The sequence below is a fragment of the Seriola dumerili genome, unplaced genomic scaffold (assembly GCF_002260705.1).
Source record: "Seriola dumerili isolate Sdu_G_001 unplaced genomic scaffold, Sdu_1.0 BDQW01000068.1, whole genome shotgun sequence".
NCBI classification, from domain to species: domain Eukaryota; kingdom Metazoa; phylum Chordata; class Actinopteri; order Carangiformes; family Carangidae; genus Seriola; species Seriola dumerili.
The window spans coordinates 14208333-14227587 of record NW_019174323.1 but is presented as its reverse complement, the minus strand read 5'-3'; the positions used below and the strand labels follow the sequence as shown (position 1 = coordinate 14227587).

Genomic DNA, 19255 nt, shown 5'->3' with positions numbered 1-19255 from the left:
GCAGCCATGTTGCCATGTTGAGGATCACTGAAACGTGGGGAGAAAGCAGTTAACACTGAATACTGGGTAAAATTAAATCTCTTTGATGTGGATAGTGCAGTGATAGTAAAGCACTAACAGCCATGCATTAAACACTTAAATAACAAATGTCATCATTTCGACATCATCTTGCTGCACTTAATGCGCCTCATGGGTATCATTCACATAACAGAAGGAGAGAGGGAAGGTGGGATAAAAGCGACAACACAAAAGGCAAGGCTACACCAGCTGCACACTACCCCTATTTGTGCTACTCTCTTAATCACACATTGTTCTGGAACAGCTGCTTTATCATTTCATTATGATTACTTGCTGTCCATCATGGCTTTACAGCTCGTTTTAAACCTTTTGACATGAAGAGCAGATGGGGTGGAGGGATACAGGGTACATTTGGCTGATTAAATGTGTATGTGTGTAAGACAGAAAGACAAAGAGCGCAGTGGTTTGATGAATAGCAGGCAGTCGGATAGTCTCTTCCCCTCTGGCCCCCGCCTGCTGGGTGTCCTGTCATGAGTTGGCTGAGTCCTGGCACTACTGTAGCCCTGTGAAAGACCCAGTCGCAATATCTATCTCTATCACTATCTGCCGTCTTTCTCACCCCTTCTGCACAATACCACCCTCCTCTTCTCCACCCTTTAATATCTACAGCTACAAATTCTATTAATTTATTCAATTGCTTCCATGTGCCCCCAACTCATCCTAAGTATTTCCACCTATCTTTCATGATCTATCTTTTCTTATCCTTCTATCTTTCAAAAGAGAAAAAGTTGAATGGTTCACTGCTCATGCTTCAAACTCCCTCCTCCTCATCTCCATTCTCCATTGCTCCTTGACCCAACCTCCCATGTCTTTCCCCGCCTCAACCTCCCGACCTTCATCCCTCCTGTGAAGATGGATGCAAGGGCGGCATGGCTTTAGCGGCACGGCCATTTGGCCATGTGATGAATGGCAGTAATTACCTGTAGACGTAATTAACGAGGTCCAGGAACTGGGCATTTAACTCAAGTTCATCGGGGAAACGCTTCTCTATGTAGGTCATCATCTTCACCAGCAAGATGGACTTCTCGCGTAGGTTTGGCATCTGTAGGGAAGAAGAATGTCGATTAGAAAAGAGAGATAAAGGGAGAAGATATTATACAAAAGAGACAGAGCGTAGGAAGAGGAGAGAAAATGTAAAACAAAGATAATCCCTTCAGGTATTTTCTTATAACTGCATCTCTGTCCACCTCAGCCCTGTAGCGGTTGCTCTCATTCTACAGCTTAAAAGAAAATAAAGACCACAGACATCTGTGTGGGTATTATGCTAATGTTAACCTGACTGGATTTAGAAAATATGCTTTGCTTGTTGTTTGTCGAAAGGTTTCACAACTTTTACAATGTACACTGCTGATTCAGTTCCTGGATTCACCCCTACTATTATGAAAGAAATAATGCAGTGATCTACCGAATCACACATTTTTATCTTATGTTTGTACACACTATATTTGTATAACCTGAGTCTAACACTCTGAACTGTCTCACAGAGAAAAGCCTCCTTCCTACCTGGTTGGCAGCCATGGGCGAATTGTTTTTCACCCACTCTTCCACGATCTTGACAACAGCACGGAGGATTTTGGGGTCAGGGGACTTCTCAATCAGCGAAGTGAGGATGACCTGGATGAAGTTCTTCCTCATTTCCATGCTCATGACCGACAATCGAGTCTTCACCAGGTCAAGACTCAGCATCACCAGCTCACTGGTCACTATGAGCACACAAGAGAGAGCCACAACATTAGCAATTTTAGTATTAATGCTGATGGGAAGCATGTGTTGACATTTATAGATAAATTATTGCATAAGTTTAGAGCTCGTATGTTTGTATAATCTGAGCTGAGCATGTTTCCAACACCAGCTTTTGTTCTTCTTTTATTGCTATTCTAAATCTAAGAGCTGTAAAAGAAAATAAAGTTTCACCTCATGTCCTGTTTTCTCAAGAATCAAGCTGGCTTTGCACACATCAACGCTCACATCACCCATTTAACACTTGCTATGTGAGTGCTATGTGAGAGTTAGCAGCCAAGACATAATTAGACGGTTCCAATACAAACAGTGCTTCAGTTAAGATTGCTAGATTAGAGACATGAACGGTCTTTAGAAGCAATGGCCTTGCTGGTCAGATAGCCTTTGGTCTTGGTGACTATAACTGCTCCTAGTGGAGAGTAAATGTCTGTGTTTCCTGATATAGTCATTAGGGTCCCATTTAAAGCACAGATAGCATCGTACAACTATTACCTCCTGTCTGAAGTAGCAACAGGAATTATGTACTACCTACGTCTATAAACCTGATGAAGCCAAGCTCAGAGAAGAAAACGAACAGCAAACTTTAGTGAATTTTGTAATCGTCATGACAAAACTAAAAAAAAACCTAAAGCTATTATACAACAAGCCTTAAACTTGTGAAACTCTTTACCCTTGCTTGCAGACATACAAGGCAAGTTGTGTTCCCACATCAAACAGTGTCTACCTTTTCCAACCCAAAGCAAAACAGCACAAGGTGACCATCTGTTTGCTGTATCCAGAGAGCGGCTAGGACACAATACGGGCTGGGAAACTAGAGCTGAGGAACATTCCCTGTGAAACCAGCCTATCTGTAGAGTGGATCTCCCCTGACCACGAGCTTTTGAGAACACAGCTGGGGCTCACTGATATAGAACTTTTGATAGGGTCTTTGTATGGAGCCAGGTACTGCTGAGATACATGGGATATCTGAGCTCTTACGGAGTCTGAGGAAGGTCACCGTGTGAGATTGAGCTCACACACAGTCAACCCCTTTGTTGGATCAGAGTTGGGGAAAGTACGCACACTGGCCTTCCTGGTAGTGTCAGTGAGCTTTAACTGCAGCCCTGCAGAATCAGTTCAACTGAACCTCTAGTTGAACTCAAGCACTGGGGTAAAGATTTGAGCCAGATGGTGAGAGAAATGTAGTTAGTAGGGCAAAGCTGACTGTGGAATTACTGTGACTGGCAACAAGTTTTCTTTGCACATGTGTTAGAGTTGATGTGGAGACATGAGTGTATGTGTTTGAGTTTTATATTTAATTACCACTACTGCTACTATTGCTGCATTGTCATATTATAAACCAGCCAATACTAGCCCCTCTTAACTATGAAAACAAAATGTAGTTGTCTTAATGTAGTTCTGAATTTCTAACAGTCAGAATGTATTTTAGTATTTGGTATTAGTGATACATATATACTAAACATCCCTTAAACTTCTGTCAAGTGTGTCTTTGTGTGCTCATTCTTTATTTGTAATATAGAGTACACGTGTGTGTATCTTCCCACTGAATCCATGTCCATGTGTGTACCTGTGCTGGTTTCGGTGACCCCTGGGTTGGCCTGCTGGGGGCTCAGGTGTTCCCGCACCATCTTCTGTAGTGAGCGCATGAACACAGAGATGAGGCGATCGATGTAGCTGGCATTGTAACTGCAGGCTGACTTCAGGATCATCAGTGTTCCTGGAAGACAAGCGAAGGGGAGGGGAGGCAGATGAAGGGAGGGAAAGAATGGAAATACAATAATCTAGACAAGATCCTCAACCTCTGCGGAGCAAGGTATCAGACACGTACACCTGCAGTCAGGTGGTGTTCATTCTCAGAGCATGACAAAGACTGGATGTTTTTTATATGGAAATCTAACAAAAGTTCCAGTGTGTCTCAGAGGCAGGGATAGGTATGAGTAACGTCCCTCTCTGTTTCTGCTCCCCGGAAGGGAGACAAATGTTGAAATGTCACCCCCTGGCCAGATGGATGCATCACATCAGCGCTACCTCTTTTTGACAGCAGGATACCAAAAGCTGTCTATTGACCACAAGTGCCATTTTGGGAAACCATATCAAATAGTATTACCTTTAGACTTCTCTCCAATAGCCATATGGTCGCCTTGAGGCTCCTTTATTTGGAGAGCTATTATACTGTGTTTTAAAATTATTAGCATAGTTTCTTTAGATCAAGCTATAATGTAAAGTTTTTCCATAAATAGCCTACTACATCTGGGTGCATAACAGTAATGTTTGAACAGGGAGGGAGGTCGAAAGCAACAATCCTTCCCAAGACAACCTTTCCCAAGCTGCTGGACTGTGGCCTCAGTTTAAACAGGCCAGATGTTAGCCCGAGCAGCGGCGCCCATTGGCTTGCATTTTAACGACCCACTCACTGGCTTAATTGCTACAAGTGACTGAGAGGCAGCTCGGTTTTGTAGGAAAAAGAGTGGGAGCGTGAAAAAAAAAAAAAAAAATACAGGGTTTATGAGCAACAAAGTGAGTGTAACAGAACACAAGAGGGTAGAAAGGGATTAATGAGAAAAAAGAAGGGACAACTGGAATGCTGAAGGTCTTACCGAAGAGCTGTGTGGGGTTAGTGTTACTTGTGGCTTTTTCATAGTTGGTAAGTCCCTCATAGATGACTTTGCCCACAGCAGCATACAGACACTCCAATTCCTCATACTTAGACGCCACAGTTGATGTGCCTGGAGAAAGAAAGCAACATTTGCTTCAAACAAAGAATAGCTGAAAAATAAATACCTTACTAAATTTAACACATGGCACAGCAAAACAAGCTTAAGAATTTAAGCATCAGTGATCCTAAGCAAACAGAACAGTGGTCCAAATATTTTGGCACTCTTTAATGAGCACAGCAGGGAGTGGACAATTTCTCAGAGAGAACTGGTCCGACTCTCTGTTCGGATTCAGGTGTTAAGCGCTGGAAACTTACTAGGCTCAGTGGGGAAGATGCTCATGAGGCGAGAAAGGAGGGAGTGGACGGCCCGTAGGACTTTGGTGTTGCCACAGGTCATACATGCAGCAATGCCCCGCTGCAGGGGTTTGAAGTGGGCCAGGATGGCTGGGGACTGCAGCACCGTCAGCAGGAAGCACAGAATCTCCAGTCCAGTGCAGATATTGGAGATGTTAGCCTGTGCTGGTTGCTCCTGAGAGGACACGGAGGACAACAGTGAAGCCAAGAGTAATTAAGGAGTGTGTACATCAATAATGTGTCATTTTTATTTCTGTCACAACACATAAAACACAATGTGCTTGCCATATATAGCAAAATATCCAGATTTATGTTTTTCAGCCGTGAGTCTACAATCCTAAAACAAGGAAAACTATGGTGCAAATTCATCAGAGACTTTTCCAGTGGCAAAGTGGCCTTGGATACTACTGTAAACTAATCTTTCAAGTTCTTATTCCATACAAATTTGAGACAACAAAAAAAAAAAAAAAAAAAAATCAATACACACAGAGGTATTTCTCACAGAAAAGAACCAAGGCATCGGGATCACTACTAAACCAAAGATCAATGACCAACATCAGGTAGTAATTTTGTCTAAATTGCAATCAAGGTTTACGACAATGGCAGGGCCAAGAGGATAATCTGGGACAGATCCATGGCACTAATCTTGGCTAATGAACAAGGTGACTCTTGTGATAAGACTGCTGGTAGATATTAGGGTAGTATTGATTTTTGCACTGTATTAACAGAATGGGACCTTGTCTCTGGAGCCATGCAGATAGGGCATACGCATGTTTTTGCCTCAGTGCGTGAATGTGTGCACGTTTTGTGTGAATGTCCTCTGCCCCTCCTAATTTGCCCTCTCATGCCACTCCTCCTGACTCTTAATCACTGTCATGCCAGTACAATGAGATGATAAAAGGTAATCCGATTTAGAGCATTGTTCATTAGTCTGAGTAAGACGGCTGAGCAGGTAGAGCATGCTCCCGAGGGGGATGGGCTTGTGTATGTGCATCTGCATAAGACCTACAGAAAGCCTTGTTTGTCAGACCATCCCTATGGGATCTGTGTGTGTGTGTGTGTGTGTGTGTGTGTGTGTGTGTGTGTGTGTGTGTGTGTAGGCAGAGAGAAAGGCGCGGCCGATGCAGAGATCCCCAATAGAGAACAAGGGAAATAAGTGACAATTGCCGGCACATGGCGATAACCTCGTCTGAACAGTGGCACCAAATCAGACCGGAGAGATGAGTAGAGAGGGGAGCAACAGATAAAATGAGAGAAGAGAGGCTGCGATAAGAGGCTGAAAAGAAAAGAAGAGATGAGAGGAAGAAGTGGTGGCAAGAGAGATGGAGAAAGTCGAGGAGAGATGCAGAGAGGCACAGCAGGGCGATACAGACGGCAAGGATGAGGAGTTTAGGATGAAGAGGACTGTGGGGTTGAGCGAGAAGGCACAGGCCAACCCGGATAGACTCCTGTTATCTCGCCACTGTCATTATTTTGTCATTATGGCAGTTTGCGCCTCACTTCATGTATTACTGATAACAGACAAAGGACTTGGAGGCATTAGAGCAAATACTAAGAGCTTAAGCAGGGAGAGGAAAACTTCTGCAGTCTCTGGGAAGGCGAGCAGCAGAGACACATTAGTTGTCCTTTACTGTTTGCTGCTTATTGCTTTGAGCCGTAATAACAACAAGCCTGAATATTTTGAATTTTATTAAACATGTTTGCCTTAAACACTATTGTGACATACGCTTTCACTCGCAACTTTAAATAATGTCTGACATGCTCATGTAAACAAATACTGTTTTTGGATTTCAGAACAGCAACAGTCCTCATCACTAAATAGAAAAGATAAGCCAGACACTTTCAGAAAGTTAATATTCATCAGTGGGAACTTCCACTAAAAGCCATGACAGGTGTGGACAGTGACTGACAAGCGATCTCTGGCAAAAGTTGTGGGGAAACACAGCAGTAATGATGATTTACAAGGCTCCAGACTAACTTTGTTACACCAAAAATGTCACAGACACAAGCATAAGTCTGGCTATATGAAATATAAAGACAGCCTAATAAGGCACAGCTATTCTGAAAGCATTGCTGTCTTACCACCGTCATAAGCAGCTTGTCAAACCACTGTAGCTTGAGCTCAGCGCGAGGCCACATGTCAGGCCTGAGGGCAGTTTTCATCAGGCTAACACAGCGACGGGACAGCAGCTCCCCTGGAGAGCCGGCCACGTTGGTGCTGTCGTTCACCTAGACAGAAGAGAGGAAAGAAGATTGTTATCATTGTCTTTATCAGTGACAATGGTTCTTTATTTTCAATATCACAATGGCGTCCTGATAAGGTAAAAAAAAAAAAAAAAAAAAAAAAAGCACATCAGGCAAGAAGAGATGAGGCCGTTCACAATATATTATTATATAATTTCATTCACCCCAGCTAAACTTCAACAGTGGAAAGTCTAGTTCAAGCCCTCATGGTGACAAGCATCCACCTTGTGTGAGCATCCTTGAACAAAACAATGAATCCCTATCAGCTCTAGGTGTGATGTTCTTTGGTTGATGGTAATCCTTGTTGCCAGGGGGAAAGATACAATTTTTCTACAAGGATCAATTTAGTATCACAATACACTCTTATCAAGTGGAATACAAAGGAAAGATTATGTTTCTATAGACTGTTCTGAGAGCAGTGAGTGATCCTCACCAGTTATATTCAACAGAGATGGTTGGGTGAACAGTGAGAATGGAGCTTGGCCCAAAAACAGAAAGTAGGAAAGTCAAGGTGAGTGAAATCTCAACAGTCTATTTCAGGCTTGTAACCAAGGGCATCACTGCCACTAGACCAAGGGACAGCTGTGTGAGGAGACACACAAAGGACTGTGTGTGCGTGTGTGTCTTTGTATGTGCCCATTTGAGTGTGTGGAGATGCGTTTAGGACAGCCACCAGGTGTGTCCTACCTTCACCACTGAGGGGTTAGAATAGTTGTGTCCTACCTGGCAGGCGCTATGGATGGCAGAGCTGTACCTGGTGCGAGTGTGTGTGTGAGTGAGATGAGGTGCTGTGTGTGAGGTGGTGATGGTGGGGGTGTTACCTGGCATGCGATCCTGATGAGGAAGTTGACCACGGTGTCCGTATGTTGTTTCTCGACAGGCTTGGTGAGCATGGTCTCTGTCCCTGGCATAGACTGGCTGCGGCCAAACACCTAAAACACATAAAAACAATTAAACAATTAATATGTCGGGGTCTTTTTCCTTTGAAAACTGAGAAAATAAAGCTGTTCTTCTGTTAAAAAAAAGAAGATCTTTCACTGGCTAGGAAACTACAAACATGCATAATAACACTCTGTGACAGCAGTGCTAACACTGGACAGTCTTTGGTGGAAGTGGAGGGACTATATCAAAGAGCCTGCACTAGGCCAGATTTTTGCCTGCATTGCTTGCAGTGAAAAGTAGACTGGAACTATGATTTCCTGATAATTATCCTGGCAACTTTCTGAGGAATTAACATTTCCCAAGCTCCAGCAGAAACAAATGCTGCTTTTGCATTTCTCTCCTGACATAAGGTTTTACCTGATGGAAATCAGGACCGTCATTAAGGCAGTAACCGCTAAGACTTGTGCTAGTGTTTCCTCAAAGTACAACATCTTAGGTATTAAAGTGATTTTTAAAACACCATAATATGAAACAGGATTTTGTATCTGTACAGGGACAGCCACAGTGCTGTTGCATTTGCAGTTTTGGTACAGGAGTATTCATTCTGCAGGCTTTCAACAACCACAATGAGAACATTCACATTTTGGAATTTATTACCAAAATTATGAAATAAATTTACCAAATAAAAATATTATTGTACAATGGGGGAGCCCAAAAAATAAACTTTATTCAAACTATGTTTTGCCCAATCATGGCTGTCAGGTCTACAACAAACAGCCAGAGATACACAGTTGACTGAGGTGGGACTCCAGCAGTCAGGCACGATCATTAGTCAGGCACAACCTGGAGGGCTGTTATAGGAAGCTCGTTTTATTCTAAATAAAAACAGATTTTTGAACTTTTAAAAGATTGTTTTCTATGCATCCGAGACAAAACTTAGATACAACTTAGATTCAGATTTTAAAAAGGCACTTCTTGCATCTTATTCAGTTTTGGGACCTCAAAGACACACCAGACGATTTCTGTCTCAGACAGATGTTAAAATGGCTGTCTGATAAAAGCATCTTTCCGAATGTTCTGCAAGTATTCAGAGAAGCATAGGGACACCAAGCAAGAACTTTGATGGTAAGAGATGCACTTGTTAATTTAAGGAGGGTGTAAAAAAAAAATATAACAAGATGAAACCAACTGCTATATAGCCGGTTTCTTGCTAAAGTGAGTACAGAGATCTACAAGCCGCTGCCACATTCTACTGGCATCTGAGAGATTGCTGATTGAGCTCACCGTGGAGGCAGCTCCAGCTGCTGTACGGAACCTCTTGACGTCCTGTCCAGCTGTAGCACTTTCCAGAGACAGTCCTCTTTTCACAGCTCCCCCGCTGGTTCCTTCACCACCAGTGGCTACTTCAGTCTCGGACTCCGGCTGCCACAGAGGAGAGAGGAAGATGGGGGTGAAGTTAACACACTTACAGTTCACAGAATAAATATATGTGTGTGACTCGTCATCGTTTCTGACCAGTTCCTACAACATTATTAGTCATGAGTATCTACTGAACATGGGTAAGAAAATTAGATTAAAAAATTGATCTATATGATAAATACCTTTATCTTGTACAATAATAAACATTGCCAGTCAGAAATTATCCATTTGTAACATTTAAAATATAATAAATCATATCACGTTTGAATGTGTATGACAACAGGGAACCTTACATGAGCACATTGGTAGTTATAAACTGGAAAGCTTGACAACTTTTGAAATGAATAAAAACTGTGTGTAGGTCAGGCAGCCTGTTTGTCTGGATTTATTTACATAATCTATGAACACACCTGTTGGTCTTTGATTCTCTGTAATTCCCACTTAATGACCACTTCAGCCAGGTCAACAGCCAGTTTCCTTTGCTCTATGGTCACACTGGGGGTGAACCCCAGACGCTGCATTGCACTGATCATGTGCTGCACCAAGTGATGGCGCACAGGGTAGTACACCTGGAATGAGACAGCAGTAAGTACATGTTTAAGTGATAATGTGTGAAATTTATACAACAGTGAGTCAACATATTGAATAAATCTAGTTCACAAAAGCTTATGTATTTTGTGTTCTAAACTCAAACTGTCAGGTAGGAATATACTGCCCAAAGACACTTCCAAAAATGTTAAAATTATAAAAAATTAATTATAAAAATAAGAAAATTTTAGGGAATTTTATATTTAAGTCTAATTCTGGTTTGGCTTTTTTGTTCTCAGAGCCTAACCCTCAACAGATGATGAGGAGAACCTCACTGTAGGAGATCTTCCCTTAACTTCTACCATTTTATCATGGTGTTAAATGGGCCGTTTTGCTTCAATCACCTGTTACTGGTCGATGCATCTCAAAAAAAAAAAAAAAAAAAACACAGTGTCCATGTTATTGTACAATTCTTCCCCTAGAACTGGGGACACTGCCCACACTTTGCTCTAGATTTTGGGATGATAACACATACAAAGTTAAACAGGGTCCTCAATCACTCAGACACTTAGTCAGAAGAGGCAAACTCTAAAGTTGTATTCCCACTTAGTCTCAAGGACATGATGACACACACTTAGCCCCGAGCATTCACACTCTCAAGAGTCACACTCAAGAGTCACTTAGCTTCATCGCAAACCGAACTGGGACTCTCAAACACAGAGACACGCGTAGACAAAAGAGCAAGAGATGAGATGTCTATCTGAGGGCTGTTGCCAGTGTCAAAGAATATTAAAGCTTCTCACTTTGAGGGTAATTATGGTCGATAGAGCAGGACTTCACAGCCCTTTAATGACAGAGCGGCTAAGCCCTGTCCATCACGTGTGCACACAGACAAACACGCACACAATCTCTCCATTTCTTTATCACTCACTCACTCACTCACACACACACACAAACACACACACACACACACACAGTCTCTCATCTGTCTGTCATTATCTCCTCCCCAGTGTAATTATGCTGATGTGATTACATTAGATTAGTCATCTGGCCCAGTGAGAGCAGCCTGTCAGTGAGATAGAGAGGGGCGCTGAGGAAAATGTCAGTCTTCTGCTAAGAGACTGTCGCTCTCTGACTGGCGAGGCGGCGAACATCAGCTGAAGGAGCGAGAGGGCAGAAAATGTCTTTGAAGTTTAAGGAAAAAGGCGAACATAAAGGCCAATGATCCTTTGCTGGTGTTGACTTGCGCACAGACGAGTCCCTCTTTGACTCTGCTGATCATCACTGTGAGGGTGAGTCTGAGAATGTATCTGCATTAAGGCGATTAAAGGCAGCAGGCGGTTACTATCAACTTCACTGCTCCGAGTTAATGATCCAGCTTTTGACTAGGAGACAACGGAGCACAGCACCATTGTAATTGTTCCACTACCATCAAAATGAAACTCAAGTTTAGATAACTAATTTCACAAAAGACTATTAATTGTGCTGTACAAAACAATCCAGAGTTTTGCCCCAGAAACTGGTTAAGAGGTGCCATATGTTTCAGGGCACTCAGATAATCAGTAAAAATACCTAAAGAAATGGCAGTGGATGCAAACCAGAGTTGCCCTCTAACTTCTTGCGGCAGCTGCTTACTTTAAAGTACCACAAAATGTGAAATGTATGCAGACACTATTGTCAGCTGTCCTTATAAAATGTATTACATTGTGTGGTCTACATTGGGATGAACATCAGAGCCTTGTAGTTAACCATGCAGGCAAGTCGATGATGATAATTGATAATCATAATCATGATCATTTTAAGACACAGGGACAGAAATCAGATTTGTTTTGACCCTTTGTCTGCACCACCCAGCACGGATGAATACGTTGGGAATCAATACTTTCAATAGTGATGGATCGACAGGAGGAAGTGAAGTACTGGCCAGTGCACCATTCTTCTCTTATATCAGCTCACCCTGAAGTGCTGCACAATGAGATGCAGTATGTGGACCAGCTGCGGCACCGTGTGGCCCTCCTCCACAATGATCTTGCGAGTCCAGTGGGTCAACATCTGGTGGCCGTCCTCCATGCGGGCAGGCACAGCTGGTGTCAGGATGGCCATGGCCTGCCGTACGATGGCACGAGCCTCCATGGTGTGGGCCTTCAGCAGACTGTGGAAGACCTATACAAAGCACACAAACCACCATCTCTAATTTGGTAAGAAACCAAGGTTTTCTAATGCTCTTTTTTTCCTTAACTTTCCTTTAACTGCTGTTTTCCTCTCTACACATTCATATTTCATTGGATGTGGGATTTCGGGTAGTACAAACAAGCACACACACTCTTACAAACATATACACACCCCTACCACATGCTCAGTTCCACTATATCATCACTTTCTCCATAAACACTATTCCCACAGTACCTGCCCTTATTTTAAGTATCTTCTATTGTGTATTCAGCTGTTGTCATTTCAGTTCAGTCGAGTCTTTCTCATCTTGATGATTTCCTTTTTGTTTTGTCCGTTTCTGTATAGATATGCTTTACAAACTTATTGCGTGTGTTTACATCTGCTACATAAATTTGCCATGTTTGATGTCTATTCTCTTTCCTTTCTGTCTTTGCATTCCTCCTCACCTGCAGAACGATCTTCTTGTGAATTGCGAACTTTGCAATGATGTGGGCCAGAAGTAAATGACCACTGTATTTACAGGCAGGGTCCACGCAGGCTTTGGGCAGTAGGCATGGCCAGGCAAACGTCATGAGGCGCCGCAGCTTGCTGTTGCGTGACTTGTTGTTGTCATGAATGTGGTGGGGCGCGTGCTCCACCAGCAGGGTGGAGAACTGCAGCAAGCAGATTCGCAGTGAGTCCAGCAGGTCAGCCTGCTTCTCCGGGTCCAGAACCTTGGAGAGGGATGAGAAGAGATGTAGGGTTAAAGAGTGTCGGGTCAAGGGGAAATAGGTACAGTTTTTGTTGCCCATGGCACAGAGTGAGTATATCTGCCTGGATTTGATTGAGTTGCTGATCAATAACAATGAATCAAATGTTATTTTTCCCCAGGTGGTGAGTTGTTCTGTGTATAAAACAAACACACTTTATTGTGAATGCCTGAGTACTGTTGTAATTCTTGAGAGTTGCCAACAGAGGTCAACATAAGTCTTAGATTACTTAATGCATCTCATCTACACGAGTAAGAGATAAAACCACATTCTATTGAATATACTGGTTCCCTGAATTGCCAAAGTATACTGCTGTTCTGAGCAATGTTTACTTTCCAAAATTACATTTGAATGGCACTTTAGACCAACAGCAATCTACATTTTTTTTTTTTTTTTTAAATATTGAGAACCTCTTTCAAAAAGACAGCTCTCCATTCAACAACACCCATCAACATCTGAATTCCCTGGAGAGGAATTGGAGAGGAGAGCTGACAGAAAGAGGGAGGTGAGTGAGGAAATGAGTTTTAACCAGACCGTAGAGGAGCCATTAGCAGCCATTAGGACTGGTGTTAGTCAGTGATGAGATCTGCCACAGCACAAACAAACATGCTGACCTTTAGCATGGTCACAGCATGACATTTACACCCGGAATTATAGTCTGGCCTGATGAATGAAACGTGATGGAAAGAGGGACCAGTGGGATGTTGTGAAGGAGGGAGAAAAACAAAGACAGATGGAAGAGATGAAAAGGAAGAAGAAAAAGATGGGATGCCGGCAATTAAGTGATTGAGTAGAGAAGAATCAGACTAACTGGGATGTAGTTGATGATGACTGAGAGTATGGAGATGTGTTGGACTGATAAGACATTATGAGAGGAAATGCAGCAACTAATGAAATCAGAGAGGCTGATGGAGAGACAGAGTGGTCGAGTAATGAACAAAGAAAGCAGAGGAGAGAAAGATTTTGAGAAGAGGAGAAAGAATGCCCGCAGGCGTATGTGTGCGTGTTTACCTTAGTGATGAAGACACTGGTAATGCTTTCAGGATTGTCCCCTTCAGGGTTGGGTGGTCCAAGCAGCTGCTCACCTTCCCCCTTCTCAAAGCTGTACAGGAAGGCTGGATTCAATATGTGTTGCAGCACCTATGAAACAGGAAAAAAAATACAATGGTAAGAAACCCCAAAACATTTCTCCAGTTAATTACGAGAATGTGCAACCTTCACTCTCTCGGGTTTTAAAAGCCCAAAATGGACGATTTCACTGAGAGCACACCATCAAGAAAAGAGAAACTAATCAGTGAAATCACCTGATGTTGTCTTTCAAAAGCTGAATAAAAAGGAAAAACCTGCATAGCCCTTCATGGCACATGATTGAGTGATGAAATAGTAATCTACTCCAAAATCTATTCTAAAATCAGAAGGACACAGGCCCTTCTCAGATTGATAATAATGGGAAAAAAAAAAACTTTGATTCATCAGCAAGTGAAAAAGGAAATTAGAAATATGGACAGATTTGACGTACAGCAATGTCAAATGTGACCTAAAACAATGACATTTAAAGAAAGACAGAACAACACAATTTCAACTCGAGATAAAGAACCATAATATGTTTTCTTAATTTATCTATAAGCTTTGAAAGAAAAGAAAAAAACTAAACTACTGCTGATGCAAGGCTTAAAATACTATTTACCAACACCCCTGAAACCTGCAGGGATAGTTACTGAATAAAGACTAAGGCTTGATTAGCTAGTAAAATGCAGAATAACCCCACCACAGTACACCGAACGACTGCATTTATTAAAGAAGCTGCTATCTGTTAATGAACCCTCATATTCAATCCATCATTGGGGAAGACAGGGCATTGCTCAGTGGAGAACGAGCTGTGGCAGCATATGTTCCAGCTCCTCCATTAGCACATTATTCACACACGCTCTGCACAATGTACATGCATGGTTGATAGACTCACACATGCAGGCAGAAAAACACTCACACACCCTTAAATGAAGACACAAAGAAAATGCATTGAGCACAAGTCTGTTCTCCAGTCTCATCTGTTCCTGTAATGCCATTATAGGATGTGATCCTGCAGGCTGTGTGTGTTGGTGCATGTGTGCACACATAATACCTCTGGGCAAGTAGCCTAAATCTCGTTCTGCAGGTGTCTTAATTATCGTAAATCCCATTTCCATACCCTTAAACAAATAACAAGAGTCTGTGTGTGTGTGTGTGTGTGTGTGTGTGTTGCAGTGCTGCTGTGATTCCTCACCAACCACAATAGAAGAGAGAAAGTGGCAAAAGGAGACCCAAAATAATGAAATGCCCCTATACACACACACCAGGAATGTGCAAATACGGTATGGGTTTTATTGTGCAGTAGCCACAGGAAGTCTTGAATAATAGCCACTACCAGCACTACAAGCACCTTTTAAAACTTTTTTTGTCAGTAGATCGTTTCTTCACACAGTTAGGTGAAGAGCTGCAGGATCTAATTTCACTGTGGGCAAATCTCAAACCTCACATAATCAAGGTCTGTTTCAATCATGTGTTTTCATTGAACCAGTTTTGTTATTTGTCTAAATCTGACTGCTGACTCGAAGGCAATAATATAGCTGCACTCAGGTGTTTATCTTTTTTTAATTGCAGTAATTATTCAAACATGATTTAAAAAGTACCTTGGTAATAATTGTCTATTTTGTTGTTTAATTTGTTATTTGGAAACGTGTAAATAAAAGAAACAGAATTTAAATGTGAGTGAAAAACTTGTTGTTGTTCACATATACATGCTAGAAGAGGCATGTAACGGGTATTACTGCAGTTTGACTTCACTCTCCACTGAGGAGATGATACTAGCACAGCATGTAGACACATTCTGATGTTGTAGAAAATTCTGCTTCACTGTATGTCATGTTGTGAACAAAAAAAGGAAAAAAAGAAAAAGAAAAAGGCAGCAGAATGAGAAACAGACGCGCTGTGCTTCATAAATTTCATACACTTGTTTGTTTGCTCGTCTGCTTGGAATCTATTCCATGTATAGTCAGACGCTTTTGAACAAAAACGCAGCACAAAAGCAGTTTTCTGTAAGAATGGTTTGGATAGAACAAAAGACGCAATACAGGAGCAGCATGAGGTCAGTCTGTGCTATCATAGATGATTCATTGCTGCTGTCCCACACTGTCTCTCTTCTCTCTCTCTTACACACTCCTCTCTGTGTATTCTCCCAGACCCCCATGATGCTTCACAAGAACATGAGCCTCTATCTAACTCCCAGGAATATTGAGAATGTGCACACATACTCTTCCCTGTAATATTATGCCTCTGGGAAAATGCTAAAGGCAATTATTTAAATGTCGGTGGAGGTAACACCCACACTCATTCTCTTCCTCATGACTCACAGACCGATCAACACAAACATGTTCACAGAGAAACACATCCTCTCTCTGTACGTCTGTCTCTCTGCCTCACACAAACACACAGCTAGCATCTGCTGTACACCAGAGGAGAACAATTAAGGGAGAAACAACAAAATTCTGTTGGGTGGGTGGGTGCTGCTAGCAAAGACACTAAACTCTGCACTGCTAAAAATTCAAACGCAGCGTTTTGGCCTGGAAAGACACAGCACAAGTTGGCTGGACTCTGCCTGCCTTTATTTTGTCTCTATTTCCAGTCCATATGCTGCTGAAGCAACGCAAGCTGAAACTGAGCAAAAAGAGCAGGGTGGAGTGAGCAGCATCGCAGACACGAGTCTATGTCCTTGGATTTGTGTGCATTTGCCAGCTTCTTGTGCGTGCGCGTGTGCGTGCATCTGTGTGTGTACAATTGTGTGTTCTTGCCATTTGGCTATGTGCTACTGAGAGCCAGGGCAGGCCTTCCCCACTGACCCGTTTGTACTTAACAGCAGTGCTGTTGCTCCTCTGTGCCAGGTTGTGTGGCTGTTACAGCTATGCAAAATATGTGTGTGCGCATCTGTCTGTGTGAGTGAGCTTAATTAAAAAGCAGCCCGAATGATTGTAATGCTTGCAGCAGCGGGTCAGGTAGAGAGGACAGAGGCATTCATCTGTGAGCCTCTGAGGGTCTAGAACCAGACAAAATGACCTTCCTGACTCGATCAAAGAACTTCTGCTACAAAACATGCCAACCATAAAAGTCACACAGATCAGGTCCCTAAATGCCTGCATTTCCCATTTGATGCTCAAATAATTTTGCAACATGATTTATAATGCATCTTTCAGCCAAGGACTGGGTAATATGGTCCATATTTTTGAATCTATTTTTCCAGAAAAATCCAAAACATCATTTAATATGTATTTTTTCTCTTTACCAGGCTTTATAAGCAAGCAAGTAAAGTTTTATTTATGCAGCACATTTCATTCCAGGTGGAAGAACAATCTGCTGGTAGTTGCAACCACAAAAACTATGTTGATAGTGTTAAGATAAAACATTAGACACAGGGACATGAAAATTAAAAAGTAGGAATAAAATACAAGTAAATAATAATGATGAATAAAATAATAAGTTATGTAACCAATAAAAGCAGTAAAAACAAAATAAAATGGTAATTAAGACCAGCAAACCACACAACTGAAAGGCATTATTTCATGGAGACCCATGGAATAACTAGACGGCATGTTCCAGCTGACCCGAGGGGTCTAGCAGGTTCATAGCTCACAAGCACGTCAGAGAGATACTGAGGTGCCAGACCATGTATGGCCTTAAAAACAAACATTAAGATTTTAAAATGAATTCTAAACTTTATACGAAAGCCGGTATAATGATCTCAGCACAGGTCTTATATGGTCATATTTCTTTTTTCTAGTTAAAAACCCTGGCAGCGGCATTCTGGAATAGCTGCAGACGATCAAGGTGCTTTTGGGATATTCCTGTGAGCAGTGCGATACAGGAGTCTAGCCGATTGAAAATAAAAGCAAGGACAAGTTTTTCAGCTTCCTCCTGGGATAAAAAGATCTTTACCTCCGCAATATTTCTCTAATGATGAAAGAACAATTAATATATAAGCCCAAAAATAAGTAATAGCTGCTGTGGTGCTAGAACAGTAGAGACTCAGAAAAACAAAGCTGCAGAGTCTTTAATCCCTCCCTTGAAATGTTAGTATCTCAAGGAATAAGGGACATAACAAATCAATTTTACACATTGTACAAAAACAAACATTCAAATTTATCCATCAATGCAATCTAATCCTCTGCTTATTTCACAATTTGAATTGGATCCTTTTCAAATGTTGGCCGATTTAAAGTGTGTTTTCAACTGTTGTGTTCACATTATACCCGTAAAGCCAAGCCACAAGCCACAAACCACAAGTACTGGTAATTTTTTCCTGAGCGGCCAGTATCACTGTGTATTCTGCCTCCAACTATCATTTGAATGTCTATTCGAAAAGATGGTTGGCAAAATTGTAAAAGTCATTGGGGAATTTCAGGTCCCTGTGGCATCGAGTCATAAATTGACTTTCTTGCTCCGGTTGCCTGTGTACGTACCTTAGCTTTGAGCTCGTCGTTGAAGTGTGGGTCATTGAACTCGACAAAGCGGAAGAACAGGGCCCGTTTCTGGGCGATTGAGTAGTTCCTGGGAATCTCCTCCTCCATATATTCCTTCAGGAAGGTCATGTTGCATAAGAAGCGACCCGTAAAGGCCCGAAGCAGCTGGAACAGCAGCTCAATCTCTGAGTAATTACGCCTTGAGAGGAGACAGGGAGTCATAAGTTCAGTGCACAGGTACAAAGAGATATGTCTAATGTCAACAACAGTGATATTGTATGACGCCATTCTCAGATAATCTTTGATAACAATGTGATTCTGGTAATTAGCATTAAAAAAGAAGGGTGCGTGAACACATATTCTCTTAAAGCACTGTGTGGAGTGGTTGGAGGTTAATTACAGGGTCTAAAATAAACATCTGTTGAGTATCTAGCAAAATGGGTTAGCTCATTCTCACTGCTTAGGCAGAAAAATTATTAGTAGTATTAGCTTGTAGTCCTTACACAAGCTAACAACTCAAATATGGTACTTCATGGGTCACTTCAGTCTCTAAGTTTTACGCTCTACTGATACCATCGTTAATTTCAGAGTAACGCTTGGTCCCTCGGTTCATCCGGAGTAAACATTGAGGCAGACTGTCAACAAATTCACGATAAAGATTTCTGCACTTTCCATCCCCATCACAATTTTAATGACTGTACTTACTTGCAGTAGCTTAACAGGCAGAAGGCGAGCAGCTTGGGCTCCTTCCAGTTGGTGGCAGCCATGTTGTCTTTGCGATGTCTCTCCTGGAAGGCCTCGCTGACCCAGACTCGTCTGAGCTGGCTGACCAGGGAGTGCTGCCCTGCCAGCCAGCCCTCATCATTCTTCACTATGATGCTGATGATCTGAGCAAATGGGATGAATAAAAATGGTTAGAGGTTAAATGGAATTACTGAGAGTTA

General features: G+C 42.1%; 1 protein-coding gene across 1 annotated transcript in view; it reads right to left on the bottom strand.

The window, feature by feature from the left end:
* Positions 1 to 19255, bottom strand: part of trrap (transformation/transcription domain associated protein) — an 80739-nt gene that overhangs the window by 37947 nt on the left and 23537 nt on the right. Inside the window, exons 36-49 of the mRNA XM_022742431.1 lie at positions 19017 to 19198; positions 18312 to 18510; positions 13834 to 13962; positions 12520 to 12786; positions 11858 to 12064; positions 9784 to 9942; positions 9239 to 9376; positions 7894 to 8004; positions 6911 to 7057; positions 4790 to 5003; positions 4416 to 4544; positions 3386 to 3535; positions 1582 to 1781; positions 999 to 1120 (exon numbers count right to left, since the gene is read on the bottom strand). Coding sequence (XP_022598152.1) covers positions 999 to 1120; positions 1582 to 1781; positions 3386 to 3535; positions 4416 to 4544; positions 4790 to 5003; positions 6911 to 7057; positions 7894 to 8004; positions 9239 to 9376; positions 9784 to 9942; positions 11858 to 12064; positions 12520 to 12786; positions 13834 to 13962; positions 18312 to 18510; positions 19017 to 19198 — 2354 coding nt within the window. The remainder of the gene's footprint in view (positions 1 to 998; positions 1121 to 1581; positions 1782 to 3385; positions 3536 to 4415; positions 4545 to 4789; positions 5004 to 6910; positions 7058 to 7893; positions 8005 to 9238; positions 9377 to 9783; positions 9943 to 11857; positions 12065 to 12519; positions 12787 to 13833; positions 13963 to 18311; positions 18511 to 19016; positions 19199 to 19255) is intronic.